Below are 21,517 nucleotides of genomic sequence, written 5' to 3' on the forward strand. Positions count from 1 at the left end.
AATGTTTTCAAAGCAAGTCAACTGATGCTCATTGTAAACATTCATTGCACATCGACATCAGAAAAAAAGGATGATCTGATTGACCCTGGAGAACTGGGAAATTCTGTCTTCCAAGGAGGTGTTTAAATGATATATATTAAAATAAAAGACAAGGTAATGAGATTTTGCTAGGAGCTAATATCTTCATAGATATGTGTAAAATAGCCCTCCCCCATGTTTCAATTTCTATTTCTAAACTTTCTAGTTTTCACTAGTGTCAGAGGCTGAGGGCAAACTTATAGAAGTAAAACTATGAGGGACATGGATAGTTGGAGTCTTTTTCCCAGGGTGAAAATGTCAAATACTAAGGTTTAAGGTGAGAGGTAGAAAGTTTAAAGGAGATATATGAGGCAAGTGATTTTTCCACAGAGGATGGTAGGTGCCTGGAGTCTGCTACCAGGGGAGGTGATAGAAGCAAAGATGATAGCTAAGTTTTAGACAGGCATGTGATCAGGCAGGGAATAGAGGGATACAGACCATATGCAGGCAGATAGGATTAGTTAACAATGGGTGTCATGCTCGGCATGGACATAGTGGGCCGAAGGGCCTGATCCTGAACTCTAATGTCCTATGATATGACCATGGAGCATTCCTTCAGAGGTGGGCAATGGAGTTCCGTGTGAGAGAACTCACTAGAACTCACAGAGAGAAACCCTCCATGGAGATGCCCGAAACTGACACTCAGCTGATTTTTGTCAAAACTCAAGCCTATAAAGTTGATGTGAAAACGTACCTTTTGGTAATTTTAATCTGCTATGCACTAAAGTTGTATGATACTGCAATAATCACTAACTGATAATGTTTGTGCGTTAATAGCAATGATGTTTGGTTTGCTGTGGTACCTGACCAAGAGATGAAGAACATTTTCTTTCTCTTCAGCTATATGATTGAATCTTGGTGCATGCTGCAGTTAGGCTACAGGTCCTTTTTAATCCACTACATTAACATTTAGGAACCTGTAAACAAACGATCACCCAGGACCTCCATTGCAATCTATGTTGAGGTTTGCAGCCTGTTCATCTCAGATGAGTGAAATCGCATGAAAATATCCTTCCCATAATTATCTCACATGAACAAATGCAACACCGTCCAGTATATCATTTGCACTTGACACTGAGGCTTGGCTCATAAAGGATCAGCCGACAGAGGACTTCAGAATGCCCAGAAAGCTATAAAGGTTATACAGTGAGCAGGGCAAGTCTCGTGGCTGATCACATGAGCTGGCAAGCAAAATTCTATTCAAAATCCACCTCTGTGATGAACTTTTGGCCGGGAGTCCTTTGCCCTGGTTACTGATCTTACTAGTGATTACGCCTCTGGAGAGCCGTGTGATGTTTTTCGATGTTAAAGGAAATTTAGATTTGTATATTACTGTGTCATCCTGTAAGAATCAGTGCTAATCACAGCAAAAGGTATGAACAGTAGACAGGGTCTGACCCCAGGCAAAGTAGAATCCGTAAAATTTGTTACTTTGATAGGCATTAGAGAGGTCTTCAAGACTCATCGTTTGGATGTCGCTTGTCTTTCCATTGAGCACCATGATCTTTAAGCTAAAGCATCTGTGACCATCAACACAGGCATAACTGATCTAAGGTGAATAATTTGCTCACTTTAGTGAAACTCTCCATTAAAACAATTTTGTACCTTACATTATTCTGGTTCTGATTTTCTAGGGAAACCACCTCAATGTGTCTAAACCTTGAAATGCATCAGTCTTTGTCTTAAAATCCACTAAAGGTCACTGTTTGTCTTCCAGTTCCCCCCAAAAACCTCTAATATCACCATGGGGTATTATCTTGGTCTCGTATCAGGAGAGGTTAATGCATCACACAGCACGGCACCAGTACCAAGCTCTGTAGGAAGTTGAATCTCATAAATAGATATATGCTAAATCAAGTAATTTTGTGTTTTGAAGTGTATTCAACAGATGTTTGGAGGTTGGTTTGTGATTGGGTACTAGGTTCCTATTATCTGAACCATTGGCTTCTGAGACATTATCCAGGGAAAGTCTGTGGTTTCAGAAGGAAGGGTTTCTGTAATGGTGACTTTCTTTATTATTGTAGCTCTCATTTTCTCTTCTTCATATTTCTGTGACCACCCCCCCCCCCACCCCACCACTATCCTCCCAACATGCGTGAGAACATTGATTCACAGCCCTACAATATACACATGGTTAAAGGAGGGTGGAGATGAGGAGTTTCCTGTCTGAGATTGATGAAAGACTTTTGGATATTTAACCTTCTTGGTTACGCAACTGAAGAAATATTTTTCTAATTGCTTCAGTCAAAGTCTGGCAAACCTTTCTGGTTTGACAAGTCCTGCGGGTGATTCACTGTTTAGCACAAGCATTTCACAAGCTTAAAATAAGAATTTTAGGAATTGCACCATTTGTTTCCATCATTCTAGTATTTCTTTCCTTCTACCATTGCCCTGTTTTAAGTCAGCAGTCTATTTAAGCAGAACTTACTGTTCACCTTTCGATGTATGAATCAAAATTATGTTCCTGTATGCCAGAAATACCTGCTGTTGCACCAAATGGGAGGTGAAATCCGGACACACATCAGTTTGATTTTCCAGGTGTCCGTCCTTTTCCATTTGGACAGCAGCAGAAATCTCTCAATGTAGGTACAGGTCATAGGGTCACAGAGATGTACAGCACAGAAACAGACCCTTTGGTCCAACTTGTTCATGCTAACCAGATATCCTAATCTCACCCTAAACCTATGCCCTCTAATTGTGGACTCCCCCATCCCAGGGAAAAGACCTTGTCTATTTATCCTATCCATGCTCCTCATGATTTTATAAACCTCTAAAAGGTCACCCCTCAGCCTCCGACGCTCCAGGGAAACCAGCCCCAGCCTATTCAACCTCTCCCGATAGCTCTAATCCTCCAACCTTGGCAACATCCTTGTAAATCTTTTCTGAACCCTTTCAAGTTTCACAACATCCTTCTGCTAGGAAGGAGACCAGAACTGCACGCAATAACGCATACTTTATTAACGCATATTTGCTGTAACATGAATACACCGCCAACGCTTTAAGTGCTGTTTCTAAAGTGTGATTTTTCTATAACATGGGGTTGCACAAGAATACAACCGTCGTGTTATAGAAGAACTACTTGTATTTAAATAATGAATTTGAACAGTTGAACTCACTTGATAGGATAAATATGAACTGTACAAGTTAATCTTAACAATACAGCGAGATGGTATTTATTGGATAATTACTTGAGCACACTCCCCAAAATGGTATTTTAATTTGATAGGTTTTCTTTAAAGCTTGTTTTTGTTCTAGCGCCCTTTGAGTGGCTGTCAATTGGTTAATTTTATCCTTGTTTACGCAAAGAAGTATAAAGGGGCACTTATGGACAATGGTATTCGCAAGTCGAAATAGGAGCTCCACACTCGTGATGTTTCCACTTCGTGAATACAATCAAAAACAGTTAAAAATTGACGACTGGTCTCTTCCTTCTCCAACTGGCTGCCAGGAGTCAAACAATAAAGTTCTATGTCTTTATTAATAATTATTGTGATTGAATATCACAGTATCCTGATAGTCTATTTTCATCCATGTCAAAACAGAAACTTTGAAGTTGCCAACAGGAAATTTTCCATTCACATTATTGGGTACAGTGTGGGGTTGCTACGCCACTCCCAAAAATGTTCTTACATCAGCAATCCTGGTCATTCCTTACTCTGCATTTAAAAGGATGTGCAATGCATCCAAACATCTTAGTAATATTTACACTCCAGTATCAAAATATCACAAAGATGTGTTTATGATATCAAAGGTACTGATGCTTTTTCAAATTTATTCTGAGCCAAGTTCAAAATCTACCACAACATCAGAAGAAGAAATTGAATTGTTCATAGCTGGTCAATCTACATTCTTCCTTTGTGGATGCCTCTTTTTGTTTTTATTTCACCTGGATCTGCTGCTGATTACAGCCACAAGATGAAAATCTCTCTAGTTTCAGTCTAGATATCAGCCTGGGATAATTTAGACAGGGTTTCCATGTATTACTTTCCACAGTGAAATTGTCATTCTAAACATAGAACAAGGTAAGCTGAATTTATCTTACATCCTTTGTGCTTTCTGGATTAAAAATGCAATTCATAGTTGAAGGAAAATTGATTTTCCCACAAAATTTTGCCTTTAATTATCTTTGAAAGAAGGTCTGCAAGGGTGCCATCAGAACTGAGAGGTTAAAACTATAAGGAAGGATTGAATACACTGGCATAGCAACAGAAAGTGTTGGAGGAACTCAGCAGGGTCTGGTAGCATCTGTGGAGAGAGAAACTGAGTTAACTTCTGAGTCTGATTTAACTCTTCACTGGACAAGAAACATTAACTCTCTTTCTCTCTAGACAGAGGCTGCCAGACCTGCTGAGTTTCTGTTTTTGTTTCAGAGTTCCAGCATCCATATATTTTGCATCTGTTTGAACAGCTGGTGTTCTTAACCTGAGTAAAATGGAAGCGAAGGATATTTAAAGTTAAGGAAATGTTTCTTATAAATATGGAGAAGTTACTTAGAGACTGACCAAATTTATGAATCGAAAATATAAGATAGTTACTAATAAATCAAAAAGAAATTCTTTAGAAAAGGAATTGTAGAATCACAGAATCCCTATAGTCTGGAAGTACGCTATTTGGCCCATCGAGTTCACTCTGACCCTCTGAAGAGCATCCCACCCAGACCCAGCCCCCTACCACATCCCTGTAACCCTGCACTTCCTACGGCTAATCCATCTAGTCTACACATTTGGGCAATTTATCATGGCCAATCCACCCAACCTGCACATCTTTGGACTGTGGGAGGAAACCAGTCCACCTGGAGTCAACCCATGCAGACACCAGTGGGGAATGTGCAAGCTCCATACAGACAATCACCCGAGGATGAACTCAGGGCTGGAGGTATTCCCCCGGGGGAATAGTGAAACTATGGAATGCACCATCACAGGGAGCAGTTAAGGCAAATTGTGTGGAATTATTTAAAGGAAAGCTGGATAGACACAAAAGGGAGAAAGGAACAGCTGATAGGATTAGGTAAAGATTTGTGGGAGGAGACTCATGTGTAGTATAAACGCTCACCTCGGTCAGTTAAACTGAATTGAAATTGAGAGATCTAAGCAAAGAGATGTCATAGGTTTGATTGTTGAAAATATGTATGCGAGATACATGAATAGTGGAGGAATATAAAGAATTCTGTAACATCAAGCTTTTGTGTAAGCATTGGTGTCAGAGACAAATTTGGAGTTTATACAGTGGGAATGCAGGGAAGAGGAAGTTAGTGTAGAATGATGTCTTTGTCACTCTAGAGGAACAATAGAAGACCATTTAGTGAAACAATGTCCCTTTATAGCCAGTCCACCTACATTCTTCATTTGTCCTTGCCACATTGTGTTTTATTTCAAACTGTTTCTGCCTCTGATTATAGGCACATTAGAGAAAAACTGCCTGGTTGTGGTCTAATTATCAATCTGGGATATCGCAGACAGCACTTCACCTTCAACAGTGAATGTATAATTCTAAATATATAACAAGGTAAGCAGAATTTATTTTATGTTCTGTGTGTTTTATAGATTCAAGATACATTTCATCTTGTTTTAGAAAGAGATATTTCTCATGTATTTTGCTTTTAATTACCTGTTAGAAAAGATTTGCATGTTTGTATCGGTAGGGAGAGTTTATAACCAGATTCACTGATCTGAGATAAAAACAGAATTGCCGAGAATATACAACAGGTCAGGCAGCATCTTTGGTTTCACTCAGGAACAAGTCAGATTTCTTTTCTCTCTAATTTCAAATCTAACATTGATCTTCCTGTGCAGCTGCAAGCTTGTATGCCTCACTCTGTCTAAGCACCCTTAGATCTGTATGTCCTTTTTTGGTAAGATCTGCTTGCATTGCTCACAAAACAAAGTTTTTCACTGTACTTAGGCACATCTGATGACAATAAGTCAAATCAAATCACCAGGGAAGGGTAGACTGAGGGATGGCTTGAGTGAGGTCTTGAAAATGAAGGTAGTTTGATAGGGTAGACACAGAAAACATGACACCATTTGTTGGCAACCCAACAGTGGGAATTATAAATAAAAAAAAATCAGTAATAAATCCAATAGGGAATTCAAAGGAAACACTTTTACCCAGAGAGTGGGGAGAATGTGAAACTCACCACCACAGAACTTTTTCCATTAAAGTTATCAAAATATGGAAAGACATTTAGAAGAGAGCTTTAATAGACAAAATACAGTTAAAAGATGTTCTAGTATTTGTTTTATTTAACTGATTATTGTCAGTCATCTGATTTTTTCTTTGTTTTTCTTAATTCAGAGGTTTTTAGGTTCAGAGGTGATTATTGTTTGTTACCTCTCATTATATTGTTCTCAAACTACAGCTTTCAGTGCAGTCTTGGCAATGCCAAATACCCCACCCCCACTTTGTGATCAGTGTGATGAGATGGGGGAAGGATGCCCTTCTATGGGTTAAGAAAACCAAAATCTGAAAATCTGAAACCAAAACAGAAATTGCTAGAAAAATCTCAGCAGGTCTGGAAGCATCTGTGGAGAGAAATCAGAATTAACGTTTTGGGTCCAATTGACTCTTCTTCAGGTGTAATGGTAGCGAGAAAAAAAGTTGTTTTTTTTCTGAAGAAGATAGGATGGGGGTAGAGGGGTAAGGACTAAATGATATGTGGAGGTAGAGAGCAAGGACAGGTGGATAGAAAAACGATTGGATAATGATCATCTTGGGAGAATGAACAGCTACTAATGGGGAGTATTCATGGCTACCAATGGGCTGTGTGTAATAGCAGGATTAGAGCAGTGCGGGAAAAGCATAGTAGATCAGGCAACATCCGAGGAGCAGGAAAATCAACTCCTCGGACCAAAACCCTGATGTCATTTTTCTTGCTCCTCAAATGCTGCCTGACCTGCTGTGCTTTTCCAGCACTACTCTAAGCTTGACTCTAATCTCCAGCATCTGCAGTACCCACTTTCGTCTGTGTGTAATAGCAGACCACATGATAACAAGGCCTGGTGTGTGGGGGTTGGGAGAAGGTTGAACTTGATATTGAGTCCAGAAGGCTGCAGGGACCCCAAGCAGAAAATGAGGTCCTATTCTTCCATCTTACGCTAAGCTTCACTGGAGCACTGCAGCAATCCTGAGACAGAGATATTGGCCAGGGAACAGGGTGGGATGTTAAAGTGGCAGGCAACTGGAAGATTAGGGTCTTTTCGTGGAACAGAATGTAGATGGTCTGTGAAGCAGTCACCCAGTTCCATGCTTTGACTCCTCAATGCTCCACATTGTGAGCAGTGAATACAGTCAGCTAGATTGTGGGAAGTGCAGGGGAAGTGCTGCTTCACCTGGGAAGTGTGTTTGGGCCCATGGATACAGAGGAGGGAGGAAGTAGATGGGCAGATGTTACACCTTCTGCAGTTATAGGGGCAAGTGCCATGGGCTGTGGGGCGATATTGGGAGTGAGGAGGAGTTGACCAGTGTGTCCCAGAGGGAACGGTCCCTGCAGAATACTGACAAGGGAGGGGAGGGGAGTATGTGCCTGCTAGTGGCATCTCATTGGAGGTGACAGGAATGGCAACTGATCATCTGCTGGTTGTGGATTTCTTAAAAATTCACTCTCAGAACGTGGATGATGCTGGCTAGACCAGCATTTAATGCCCATCCCTAATTGTCCAGAGGACAGTTCAAGTTCAACCACATTACACAGTCAGGAGTCACAAGTAGGTAAGGATGGCAGTTTCCTTCCCTGAACGACATTAGTAAACCAGAAGGGATTTTCCAACAATCAACAATGGATTCATGGTCATGATTAGACTCTTAATTCCAGATATTTATTGAATTCAAATTGCACCATCTGCCATGGTGGGTTTCCAACCTGAGTCCCCAGAACATGACTGGGGTCTCTGGATTAACGGTTAGGTGATAATGTCTGTCGGCCATCACCTCCCCTGGAGATGCTGGTTGGTGGGTAGGAGAAGATGAAGAAGAGCCTATCACTGCTTTGGAAGGGGTGAGTGGCGGTGAGTGTGGAAGTGCAGGAGAGGGGTCAGACCTGGCTGACGGCCCTGTCAATATTGGTGCTGGGGAATCCTCTGAAGAGGAAGAAGCTGGACGCTTCAGAAGCCCCCTTGTTGAAGTTGGCCTTATCTAAACAGATGTGACAGAGACAGAGGAATTGGGAGAATGGAATGGAGTCTTTACAGGAAGCAGGGTGTGAGGATGTATAGTCAAGGTAACTGTGAGAGTCGTTGGGTTTGTAATGGTTACTGGTGACCAGCTATCCCCAGAAATGGAAAACAAAAGGTGTTGAGGAAGGGAAAGGGGGAGTCAGAGATGGATCAGGTGAAGGTCAAAGCGAGGTGGAAATTGATCAACCTTTCCCGTTCCGGACGAAGGAGGGAATCAGCACCGATGATGTTACTGGCATGCCAGAGAGAGAGTTGTAGGTGGGGGCCGGAGTGGGGCTAGAAAAAGAAATGTTTCATGTACCCGATGTACCACATTACTGGGACCTATGCAGTTACACACGGCCACCCCTCTGCCCTGAACCAACGTAAATAATGAATTTGTTGGTGCTGCAGTAGTTAACGTAGAGATGTTGTTCACACCTCACATCAACATGTTAACGATTGTTGACAAAAATCTTTTGTCTTATTCTGTGTTAGCCACTGACAGTCCCCATTATTGGCTATTCATCGTCCTGCGCTGATCACTATCCACTTCGTTGTCTCCCTTTGGGCTCTGTCTCCACCTGTCATTTACTCCTATCTGCTTTCCCCCACTCTCTCTTCTGAACTCAAACCAGCATTTTCCTAACTACCTTCAGTTCTGAGGAAGGATCACCAGAACCTGAAACGTTAGCTGTGATTTCCCTCCACAGATGCTACCTGATCTGCTGAGCTTTTCCAGCAATTTTTGTTTTGTTTCTGATTTCCAGAATCCGCAGTTCTTTCAGTTTTTGTTTTGTCTTATGATACCACCTTTTAAAATAAGGAACATCATAGTAAACTTATTGCAAGTTGTATTATTCCTTTAAGTTAAATATCATGAATATTAATATAAATCTTCAAGAATGTTAGTAGGTTTTTGTGCATCTGACTGCAATCAATAGACAATAGACAATAGACAATAGGTGCAGGAGTAGGCCATTTGCCCTTCGCTATGATCACCACCATTCAATATGATCATGGCTGATCATCCTTAATCAGTATCCTGTTCCTGCCTTATCTCCATAACCCTTGATTCCACTATCCTTGAGAGCTCTATCCAACTCTTTCTTAAATGAATCCAGAGACTGAGCCTCCACTGCCCTCTGAGGCAGAGCATTCCACACACCCACCACTCTCTGGGTGAAGAAGTTTCTCCTCATCTCTGTCCTAAGTAATCTACCCCGTATTTTTAAGCTGTGTCCTCTGGTTCGACACTCACCCATCAGCAGAAACATGTTTCCTGCCACCAGAGTGTCCAATCCTTTAATAATCTTATATGTCTCATTCTGATCCCCTCTCAGTCTTCTAAACTCAAGGGTATACAAGCCCAGTTGCTCCAGTCTTTCAGTGTAAGGTAGTCCCACCATTCCAGGAATTGACCTCGTGAACCTACGCTGCACTCCCTCAATAGCCAGAATGTCTTTCCTCAAATTTGGAGACCAGAACTGCACACAATGCTCCAGGTGTGGTCTCACCAGGGCCCTGTACAGCTGCAGAAGAACCTCTTTACTTCTATACTCAATCCTTCTTGTTATGAAGGCCAGCATGCTATTAGCCTTCTTCACTACCTGCTGTACCTGCATGCTTACCTTCATTGACTGGTGTCCAAGAGCACCCAGATCTCTTTGTACTGCCCCTTTACCTAAATTGATTCCATTTAGGTAGTAATCTGCCTTCCTGTTCTTTCCACCAAAGTGGATAACCATACATTTATCCACATTAAACTGCATCTGCCATGCATCTGACCACTCACCTAACCTGTCCAGGTCACCCTGTAATCTCCTAACATCCTCCTCACATTTCATCCTTCCACCCAGCTCAGTTTCATCAGCAAATTTGCTAATGTTATTACTAATACCATCTTCTGTATCATTAATATATATTGTAAAAAGCTGCAGTCCCAGCACTGATCCCTGCGGTATCCCACTGGTCACTGCTTGCCATTCCGAAATGGAGCCGTTTATCACTACTCTTTGTTTCCTGTCAGCCAACCAACTTTCAATCCAAGTTAGTAGTTTGCCCCCAATACCATGCGCCCTAATTTTACTCACTAACCTCCTATGTGGGACTTCGTCAAAAGCTTTCTGAAAGTCCAGGTACACTACATCTACTGGATCTCCCTCGTCCATCTTCAGAATTACATCTTCAAAAAATTCCAGAAGATTAGTCAAGCATGAATTCTCCTTCATAAATCCATGCTGACTCTGACCTATCCTATTACTACTATCCAGATGTTTTGTAATTTCATCCTTTATAATAGACTCCAGCATCTTTCCCACCACTGAGGTCAGACTAACTGGTCTATAATTTCCTGCTTTCTCTCTCCCACCTTTCTTAAAAAGTGGTATAACACTAGCCACCCTCCAATCCACAGGAACTGATCCCGAATCTATCGAACTCTGGAAAATAATCACCAACGCATCCACGATTTCTCGAGCCACCTCCTTCAGTACCCTGGGATGTAGACCATCAGGCGCCAGGGACTTATCAACCTTCAGACCTAACAGTCTCTCCAACACCAATTCCTGGCAAATATAAATTCCTTTCAGTTCAGGTCCTTCAACCACTGTTACCTCAGGGAGATTGCTTGTGTCTTCCCCAGTGAACACAGATCTGAAGTACCAATTAAACACTTCTGCCATTTCTTTGTTCCCCGTAATATATTCCCCTGTTTCTGTCTTCAAGGGCCCAATTTTAGTCTTAACCATTTTTTTTGCCTTTCACATACCTAAAAAAACTTTTACTATCCTCCTTTATATTTTTGGCCAGTTTACCTTCGTACCTCATTTTTTCTCTGCGTATTTCCTTCTTATGATTTGGAGATGTCGGTGTTGGACTGGGGTGTACAAAGTTAAAAATCACACAACACCAGGTTATAGTCCAACAGGTTTCATTGGAAGCACACTAGCTTTTGGAGCGACACTCCTTCATCAGGTGATATCCATTATACACAGAAATATCTGCCATTGTTCCTCCACTGTCATCCCTGCTAAGGTATTGCACCATTGAACTTTGGCCAGCTCCTCCCTCATAGCTCCATAGTTCCCTTTATTCTACTGAAATATTGTCACTTCCGATTGTACCCTCTCCCTCTCAAATTGCAGATTGAAGCTTATTGTATTATGGTCACTACTTCCCAATGGCTCCTTCACTTTGAAGTCCCTGATCAATTCTGGTTCGTTGCACAATACCAGATCCAGGATTGCCTTCTCCCTGGTAGGCTCCAGCACCAGCTGTTCTAAGAATCCATCTCAGAGGCACTCCACAAAGTCTCTTTCTTGAAGACCAATACCACCCTGATTCTCCCAGTCTACCTGCATGTTGAAATCCCCCATAACAATGTAGTAACATCTTTGCGACAGGCCAATTTCAGCTCCTGATTCAACTTACATTTGACATCCAGACTACTGTTTGGGGGCCTGTACATAACTCCCAAGAGGGTCTTTTTACTGTTGTGGTTCTGTTCGCCGAGCTGGGAATTTGTCTTGCAAACGTTTCGTCCCCTGTCTAGGTGACATCTTCAGTGCTTGGGAGCCTCCTGTGAAGCGCTTCTGTGCTGTTTCCTCCGGCATTTATAGTGGCCTGTCTCTGCCACTTCCGGTTGTCAGTTCGAGCTGTCCACTGTAGTGGCCAGAGGAAACAGCACAGAAGCACTTCACAGGAAGCTCCCAAGCACTGAAGATGTCACCTAGACAGGGGACGAAACATTTGCAAGACAAATTCCCAGCTCGGCGAACAGAACCACAACAACGAGCACCCGAGCTACAAATCTTCTCCCAAACTTTGAGGGTCTTTTTACCCTTAGAATTTCTCAAATAGATTGCTGTCACATACATACAAGATGATCCTTTGGGCACAGAAATGGAGGGTTACTAACACCTACAGCCCCATACCCAGCAAAATCCATCAGCTTCACGGCCAAAAAACCATAAAAACCATAAGATATAGTCACAGAATTGGGCCATTTGGCCCATCAAGTCTGTTTCGCCATTCCATCACGGCTGATATACTTCTCAATTCTATTCTCCTGCCTTCTCTCTATAATCTTTGATCCCATAACAATCAAGAACCTGTCTATCTCTATCTTATATACACTCAGTGACTTGGTCTCCATAGTCTTCTGCAGTAATGAGTTCCACAGTTGCCCCACCCTCTGGCTGAATAAATTCCTCCTCATCTCAAGTCTAAAGGGTTGTCCATTCAGTCTGAGGCTATGCTGTTGTGTACTAGTTTCGCCTACTAGTGGAAACATCTTCTCCATGTCCACTCTATCCAGGCCCCACATTATTCTGTCAGTTTCAATCAGAGCACCCCTCATCTTCTAAACTCCATTGAGTACAGACCTAGAGTCCTCAACCACTCCTCATATGACAAGTCCCATCCCTCCAATGCCAGCACATCCTTCCTTAGATATAAGGCCCAAAACTGCTCACAATATTCCAAATGAGCAAAGAAGTTGGAAGCAAATAAGTTTGGAAGATATGGAAGAAAATAACAAAATAAAAATTTACAAATTCCTGAAAGAAGAAAGGAGATATGCTAATATTAAAAAGATAATTAAAGACATTGTGTTACTTACAGAGATTATCACCTTTTATTTTGTTTCTCATATTTTTGTGCTCCAACCTCTCATTGAGAAAGTGAGCAGTTCTTACTAAGATGGTTTGTCAATGAGATTGTACAGCAGGACATGATGAGGCAGCACATCTGAAGATAGGGTTCTCTTCTCACTGCTACGTTTTCCTCTCCACTGTTATATAAAATGAAATTGCCCAACTTACAGTGGGAATTCCTGGTTTCCTAAGGAGGTGGGAACAGTTAACATGAGCCCAGCTAGGAATGTGTTCCACAGTGCCCCCTATCAGTCACACTCTGTATCAACACTGTGACAGAAAACTGTTTACATACAGAATTTCTATTGTAAATGTTAGACTGTGGGCAACTTCATTACTGGATTCTGACATGTAAGTGTGGCTAGACGTCTTCATGAGAAATTTACAAGAAGCGCATGCATGCCCAATTTTTAACAGTAATTAGTAGATAAATAGATTTTCTGTTGCAGTAAAGTAACTGGTGCTATTTATTTCTAGAGTAATCAAGAATGGGATGGTATTTCCTTCATTCTCTGCTGAATGGGGTCAACAAGTATTCCACATCCCTGGGGAAGGTGTGGCTCTCGGTCATTTTCATCTTCCGCCTCCTGGTCTTGGTGGTAGCAGCTGAGACTGTATGGGGAGATGAACAGAGTGACTTTGTGTGCAACACACAGCAGCCTGGTTGTAGGAACGTGTGCTACGACCGTTTCTTCCCCATCTCTCACATCAGGCTGTGGGTTTTCCAGCTCCTCTTTGTGTCCATTCCATCATTTCTCATCGGCATGCATGTTCATCAAAGGAAAAAATCCAGGAAGAACATAAAAATCTTTAATCAGAATGCAGATTTGCAGAAAGTAAAAATCGATGCCCCTCTTTTACGAACTTACTTGGTCAGCATTTTGTTTAAAATGTTGTTTGAAGGCGTCTTTATGTTCTTATTCTATTGGATTTATGAAGGCTATAAGATGCTCAGACTTGTCAAATGCAGTGAATATCCCTGTCCCAATACTGTGGACTGTTTCATTTCTAGACCAACCGAGAAAACAATTTTCACCCTTTTCATGTTAGTGATATCAGCTATCTGCATCTTGTTGAATGTTGCTGAACTTTGCTACTTAATTGTAAAGTATTGCATTATGCAATGGAAGAAAAATCTTTTTGCAGCAGCAAGGAGCAATGAAAACAAAAAATTAGCGGTTGCTCACAGTTCATCGAATATCAGCACAGCAAAATTTGACAATGAGCAAAAGAGCAGTTCTGATATCACTTCTGTATTTTAAAAAAGACAATCGTCCCAAATTATTTATAGATACACAATATGCATGTGATTCTGGGCCCCTCAGTTATCTTGTGACTTTGCAACGAGATACTATCAGAAGAGATGACATATCAATTTATGTGCAATCTATTTATTTTGATTTCTGAGTATTCTGTTTGTCACTGTTATACATTACTGCCACTTTAATTTACTCATTCCTGGGTTCCTTATGAACACATAATCACTGCCTTTTGTTGAAGACAATTGTAAACCTCCATGAATAAAGCCTCAATAAGATCAAACATAGAAGGAATATGAATAAAGTGACACATTCTTAGAAGGAATGGATCTGACATACATTATAAGCATTATCACATAAGCTGTACACTGTGTTTTGAATAGAAGCTGAATATCAGAATATCAAAGAATTGGATTAAGTGCAATATTTTATTCAAAACAAGATAACGGTGCCTAAAATACCCAATAAGGTAAGAGTTGGCTAATACTTCTGTAAATGGGCAAGACTTAAAATACCAAGGAGTGGACCTTGTCATGAGCCATGCTTGCCAAGAAGCCCATGATCTCAATGCACCACTGTCTCCTAAAATAGAATAAAGCATTGTGGATGCTGGAGATCTGAAACAAAAACAGAAATTGCTGGAGAAACTCAGCAGTTCTGGCAGCACCTATGGATAGAAAACAGAGTTAACATTTCGAGTCACTAGACTAAAAACATTAACTCTGCTTTCCTCCCACAACTGCTGTCAGACGACTGAGTTTCTCTGTTATTATTTCACTACAATCTCCTGTTTGTGAGATATCCTGATGCTACTTCGCATAAAACTATCAGAGGTTAAAACCCATAGTTTTTGTGGGAATCTGGCTGCTGAGAGTAACTTGTACTAAGCTACCTGCTGGAAATCTGATCTGCGTGACTTTTAGATTTTCAGAGCTTCAGGTCTTTTATTTTAAAGGTGCTGCCAATGGTGTGAATTGCTGTTTGGAATGTTCACAAGGTGCAGTGTAATTTGGGCTTGGTTTCTCCTTGGTATGTTGTCATGCTGCTTATTTTCAACAGCACTGACTGATTGTGGAAGAGTGAACAACAGATGAAAGGGCAGTCTTTAACATAGCATGTTATGAAATGACAAATTTTACTTTCAGCCAGGTACGGCACGGTGGCTCAGTGGTTAGCACTACTGCCTCACAGCGCCAGGGTCCCAGGTTCGATCCCAGCCTCGGGCAACTGTCTGTGTGGAGTTTGCGCATTCTCCCTGTGTCTGCGTGGGTTTCCTCCGGGTGCTCCGGTTTCCTCCCACGTTCCAAAAGATGTGCAGGTCAGGTGAATTGGCCATGCTAAATTGTCCCATAGTGTTAGGTCATTAGTCAGGGGGAAATGGGTCTGTGTGGGTTACTCTTCGGAGGGTCGGTGTGGACTGGTTGGGCCGAAGGGCCTGTTTCCACACTGTAGGGAATCGAATCTAATCTTTATTATTTTACTGACTCAATGCAAAACTGTGCAGAAGACTGAAGCATTGTGTCTCAATGGTTACATGTTCTCTTTGTCACTGTTTGAATATAAACTGTCAACTGTTATTTTTTGAGGATGTCTAAAGAAATCTTAGAACCATATTTAAGAATGGATTTTCATATCCCATGCCCTTTCTTTCTTATTCCTGGAGAATGGATCCATAATGTCTTCGCCCCATGATGCTGTAGCACATTCAGGTAGTCCAGTTGCCTGGATATTGAACTAAGAAACTGAATGACTAACTCCTAGCTTAAGGTATAACTGGAATGTGCAATTCATTTGTTATGTTTGTTAGGATAATGGCAGCACAATGACTGTTTTGGAATATAAAAAATGTACCTCATGATATAAAACTTGATTATATGTTACAATAAATCACTTATGTTTGAACTAAGCTGTGTCTTGGGTTAAATTTGAACAAAAATGAAGGCACTGATTTCAATGCCCTGCCCTCAGGTGAATTTGGAGGTGGAGAACATGGAAATAGCCTTGAAGCTTTTGGGTGACATCTACACTTGCTTACTGTCACTTCCCTATTTTGTCTGCAAACATGGGGCTTGTGAAGGCCTACCGACCCCACCGTCAAGTGGAGGCCTTAAATGACCTCATCCCATTAGCAGCAAACAGGGAACTAGCTGTCCACGGAGCCCAAGAAGAAGAATCCAATCTGGCTTGTTTGCTGGCTCCCAGGGAGGGGTCTTTCATCCAAAGGGTCTCTCTAAATTATTGGACATCCCGGAGTTGGGCTGGGTAGTACGTCACCACTGACCTCCTTCAGGACCCTCCTATTACCCCAATCCCACCTTCAACAACGTGTGAGTCTGGGGTCCTTCTTGAACCTTGGCCTCCTCCAGGTGCAATACCAGCAGCTGCCACCTGTCCTGATGGCGCTGCCTGCACGAGTCAATTGCTGGACTCCAGTTGGCTGGTAGCTCTTGTGGATGTTGATTGATGGTTTGTCTTCCTCTGCAGTCTGGGGGAAAATTCACTGCTAACCATTTCTGTCAGTTTGTCACTTTGTCCTGCTGAACCTTCCCCAAAGAGATAACTCAGGGAGAGCTGGGGTCCTCTGACAGACAAGTCCCCATTGTCTTAATTAAATATCATCCAAGCAATCAGGGGAGCACTGAGGATAAGTATGAGCTGGGACAGACATTACTGGGTATCCAAAGACAAGTAAAGCTCAGTTTAATTGTTGGGTCATGGTTGGAATATTTTCTGACACGAAGATTCATTGGTTACCATGTAGGATATCTACAACGCAAAGGTCATTGGCTTTGTAAACTTCCTAAAAGCAAAATACAGGTCAATGTTTGGCTGATTCAACTCGTATACAAGGAGTTAGTCAATAGTCAGGTGCCAGGTGTGGCTAAGGGATTAAGGTGAACTTTGTAGGAATGACCTGAATTAGTTCAGTTTGATTCAGATTTCTTTAAAGTTGCGTTTGTCGAATTCAACTATGATGCCTCCCATTTTTAAAAAAAATCATCATCCTGTACCTGTAATGGAGTTTAATTGTTTGACACAAAAGTCAGTCTTTACCATGTAAGTGCAGATATAGGTGTACATTTTCTCCTTTTACAATATTGGTGAGACAGTGGATCACTTATATGGGTTATTTATGGTACTTGTACCAATGTTTAAGTTGCAAATTTATTGCATTACTTTTGGTGCTGGTTTGATAGGTAGGTAGCTATTTTCTTTTGCAGTATTGGATATAAAATTAATATTCTAATAGAGGGCATTTTTCTGGAAGTCTGGTGTGGTAGTTACCTGCTTAATTCTATCCAGTGCAAGCAGTTGGACGTGATTCCTGGTAAGGTTCTTCTTGGTTTGACTGAATTATAGCTTCCAACTGAAAGGATCAGAATGTTAACCCTCTGATTTAGAATTGATGGAACGACCAGTCTGTTACCTGATCTCCATAACCACAGCCAAACAACTAGAATAGAATCACAACAGTTCTGCTGATGTTCTATCTCCCAGTTATGTAAAGCATCTGACCTTTATTTCATACCACCTCCTGCCAAGACTAGGAACTCACATGGTGGCAAATTTTACACCTTAACCTTATAGCTACAACTATGCACCAATAACTGACCAATAGGACCAATCAGAAAAATAGACTTCAGGCTAATTAATTTGGAAAAGTATGAGATGATGATAACTAATCATGTAAATCATTGTTTATTATTGGCATTTCAAAGTAACAAGGTAGATATTTTACCAGTAAATTAGTGTCTGGGTGGAGATGAGTTACGTTAAATTAAAATTTTTGCAAGTATTTCAATTAGTGTACAAATCACCTGCTAGTGCAATTTTATGTTAATTTCTATAATTAATGCCAATATTGCCAGGCAATGACCATCTCCAACAAGAGACAATCTAACCGCCACCCATGACTTTCAATGATGTTGTCATCACTGAATCCCCCATTATCAACATCCTAGAGTAACCATTGACCAGATCACTGGAGTTATCAGACAAACACACTAGCTACAAGAGTAGGTCAGAGGCTAGGAACCTTGCAGCAAGTAGCTCCTCTCATGACTCCTCAAAGTCAGCATCTACAAGGCACAAGTCAGGATTGTGATGGAACTCCCCCTACTCACCTCTCCAAAGTTACAGCACCACCACCACTCAATAATGCTCTACACTATCCAAGGGAAAGCAGCCCATTGATTGACATTATATCCAGCAGCATCTATTCCCTCCAACACCGATGCTCAGTAGCAGCAGTGTGTACGATCTACAAAGATGCAATGAAATTCAACAAAGCTCCTTCGACAGCAACTTCCAAACCCACAGCCATTTCCATCCAGAAGGACATGGGGAACAGGTACATGGGAACATCACCAGCTACAAGGTGGCCTTCAAGCCACTTATCATCCTGACGTGGAAATATATCACCGTTCCTTCACTGTCACTGGGTTAAAATGGTGGGATTCCCTCACTAATAGCATTGTTGATCAACCCACAGCACATGGACTGCAGCAGTTCAAAATGGGGGCTCAAGGGCTTCTAGGGATAGTTAATAAATGCCACATCTCATAGAATCACAAAGTATAATTATAACAATTTGGGAAGCAAATATTTTGGGTGTAATTTATGAGCAAATTGTGGCGGAACAGACACAAGTGTTCCTAGCTTAGCAGAAACAGGGAAATTAGTTGAGAATACAAGCAAAATACTGCAGATGCTGGAGATCTGAAATAAAAATGGAAACAGCTGGAGAAACTCAGTAGGTCTGGCAGCATCTACAGAGAAAAAAACAAATTAATGTTTTGGGTCTAATTGGAATGTAGCTACTTACACATTCTAATTTCTCAGAGAGGCACCGAGATAAAAATTGATTATGGTGCTGAGTCAGTGTACCCTTACAACTAACAAGATGGAACCAGGCAAACTGAAGGCACCTTTTTAAAAGTAATTTCTATGGTCTTGCCAGATCCTAACTTGTAACTGGTTCTGTTTATTTCTAGGGTGAACAAAAATGGATTGGCATTCCCTTCAATCTTTGTTGGGTGGAGTGAACAAGTATTCCACATCCCTGGGGAAGGTGTGGTTCTCGGTCATTTTCATCTTCCGTGTCCTGGTCTTAGTGGTGGCAGCTGAGACTGTATGGGGAGATGAACAGAGTGACTTTGTGTGCAACACACAGCAGCCTGGTTGTAGGAACGTGTGCTACGACCGTTTCTTCCCCATCTCTCACATCAGGCTGTGGGTTTTCCAGCTCCTCTTTGTGTCCATTCCATCATTTCTCATCGGCATGCATGTTCATCAAAGGAAAAAATCCAGGAAGAACATAAAAATCTTTAATCAGAATGCAGATTTGCAGAAAGTAAAAATCGATGCCCCTCTTTTTCGAACTTACTTGGTCAGCATTTTGTTTAAGTTGCTGTTTGAAGGCGTCTTTATGTTCTTATTCTATTGGATTTATGAAGGCTATAAGATGCTCAGACTTGTCAAATGCAGTGAATATCCCTGTCCCAATACTGTGGACTGTTTCATTTCTAGACCAACCGAGAAAACGATCTGTACGATTTTCATGTTAGTGACTTCAGCTGTCTGCATGTTGCTGAATGTTACTGAACTTTGCTACTTAATTGTAAAATACTCTGTTTTTTGGTACAACCTGTGGATTTCCAACAAAAACCAATAACAAAAATAAAACTGACTTTTTTCAAAAATTGATAAAAGCTTGAATGAAGCTAACTGGTATCTGAATGGTTTGTGATTGGTATGGATTCAGACACGAACCATCAGTGAACATTTCCACAAAATATCAAATTCATTCAATCTGTAAAAGCATTCTTCAAAATTTGAATGGGGGTATGAATATAGGAATATTACGTTGAGAAAAAAAGAAATTTGATTTGTCTTCCTGATATTTTTCTCCACCAATTTCTTTTCCTCCTGTCTCTGTTGCACATTTGAATTCCTTGGGCTTCACGTCTGTGATTGTCCAGTGTACCTTATCCACACGTTTAGCATTATTCACCAGGGTGCATGATGGTAGACTTTTTGAGCTGCCTCAGAATGTCTGATCTGTGCTCATCTCATGAGCAAACAACGCAAGGTTTACTTACTAATGGGTGAATGTGAACAATTTTCGGGACTATTTTTTTCATCTCCATGCCCTTTATTACCAATCTGGCTGAGATCAGCTAACATTACATGCCACTGCTCAGATATTGCATAATCCATATGACATTGCTACTTTCCAAATAAACCAAACAAACCAACCCAATCTGGTTGCTACAGGAACTTCTTCACAAGTGGTTCATCCACAATTCAAGAACAATTAAGTTCTCATGCTTTTGCTAGAATTTAGATTTGTGTGTTACTAAGTCTAATATTTCAAATACCAGACTTATAAATAGAGCTTCAGGTAATTAGATGCAAATTCAAGAAGAACTAATTGTTGATTAGTGTAAAGTACTTGTCATTTTCTGCCATGAGTGGAATGTGGACAATTGAGAAGATGAATGTGATCTGACCTCACCCAGAAATATTTTACTCCATTGTCTCCAACTGACACAATTATGGACTGAGCAAAGTCACTAATAAAGAGACATTTGTTTGTCAGGTTTGACAAGAAGCTAAAGTTCATGTTTTATAAGCATTCATTGTGTGCTCCAGTGCCATGAAGATTAAAACATTAATACATAGAAACTAGGAGCAGGAGTAGGCCTTTCAGCCCTTCCAGCCTGCTTCACCATTCACTATGATCATGGCTGATCCTCGATCTCAGTGCCATAGTCCTGTTTCTCTCCACACAACTCAGTGCTGTTTAGATATAAAAACTTAGCAATATCTTTCTTGAATGTGACCCACCCTCCACAGCTTTTTATATTAGAGAATTCTACAGGTTGACCATTTTCTGAGTGAAGAAATGTTTCCTCATACAAAACTGGAAATTGCTGGAAAAACTCAACAGGAGTTTCTGCTTTTGTTTAAAAGTTCCAGCATTTGCAGATTTTTGATTTAGTTGAATGTTTCCTCATCTCAGTCCCAAATAGTTAACCCTGTATCCTGAGATTGTGGCCTCCACAACCAGGGGAGACATCCTGCATGCATCACATCTGTCCAGTCCTGTTAGAGTTTTATACATTTCAATCAGATCCTCTCTCATCCTTCTGAACTCTACTGAATTCAGCTAGGAGAAAGTGAGGACTGCAGATGCTGGAGATCAGAGTCAAGAGTGTGGTGCTGGAAAAGCACAGCAGGTCAGGCAGCATCCGAGGAGCAGGAGAGTTGACGTTTCGAGCATAATCTCTTCATCATTCCTGGTGAAGGGCTTATGGCCAAAACATCGATTCTCCTGCTCCTCGGATTCTGCCTGACTGGCTGTACTTTTTCA

The 21,517-nt window shown here is 41.2% G+C and overlaps 2 protein-coding genes across 2 annotated transcripts; both read left to right on the forward strand.

Annotated features, from left to right (window-relative positions):
• The first annotated feature begins 5,476 nt into the window (after positions 1-5,476).
• Positions 5,477-16,048, forward strand: LOC140453367 (gap junction beta-2 protein-like). The gene is made up of 2 exons (XM_072547936.1): positions 5,477-5,583; positions 13,361-16,048. The coding sequence occupies exon 2, from the start codon at positions 13,372-13,374 to the stop codon at positions 14,143-14,145; it is 774 nt and encodes a 257-aa protein (XP_072404037.1). The 5' UTR covers positions 5,477-5,583; positions 13,361-13,371; the 3' UTR covers positions 14,146-16,048.
• LOC140453368 (gap junction beta-2 protein-like) lies at positions 5,508-19,826 on the forward strand. Its single transcript, XM_072547937.1, has 2 exons — positions 5,508-5,583; positions 19,137-19,826. The coding sequence occupies exon 2, from the start codon at positions 19,148-19,150 to the stop codon at positions 19,814-19,816; it is 669 nt and encodes a 222-aa protein (XP_072404038.1). The 5' UTR covers positions 5,508-5,583; positions 19,137-19,147; the 3' UTR covers positions 19,817-19,826.
• Positions 19,827-21,517: the final 1,691 nt, after the last annotated feature.

Source organism: Chiloscyllium punctatum, chromosome 27 (assembly GCF_047496795.1).
Source record: "Chiloscyllium punctatum isolate Juve2018m chromosome 27, sChiPun1.3, whole genome shotgun sequence".
Taxonomy (NCBI): Eukaryota; Metazoa; Chordata; class Chondrichthyes; order Orectolobiformes; family Hemiscylliidae; genus Chiloscyllium; species Chiloscyllium punctatum.

Coding starts and splice junctions, on each gene's coding strand:
- LOC140453367 (XM_072547936.1), top strand. CDS start 13,372: ATGGGATGGTATTTCCTTCATTCTCTGCTGAATGGGGTCAACAAGTAT.
- LOC140453368 (XM_072547937.1), top strand. CDS start 19,148: ATGGATTGGCATTCCCTTCAATCTTTGTTGGGTGGAGTGAACAAGTAT.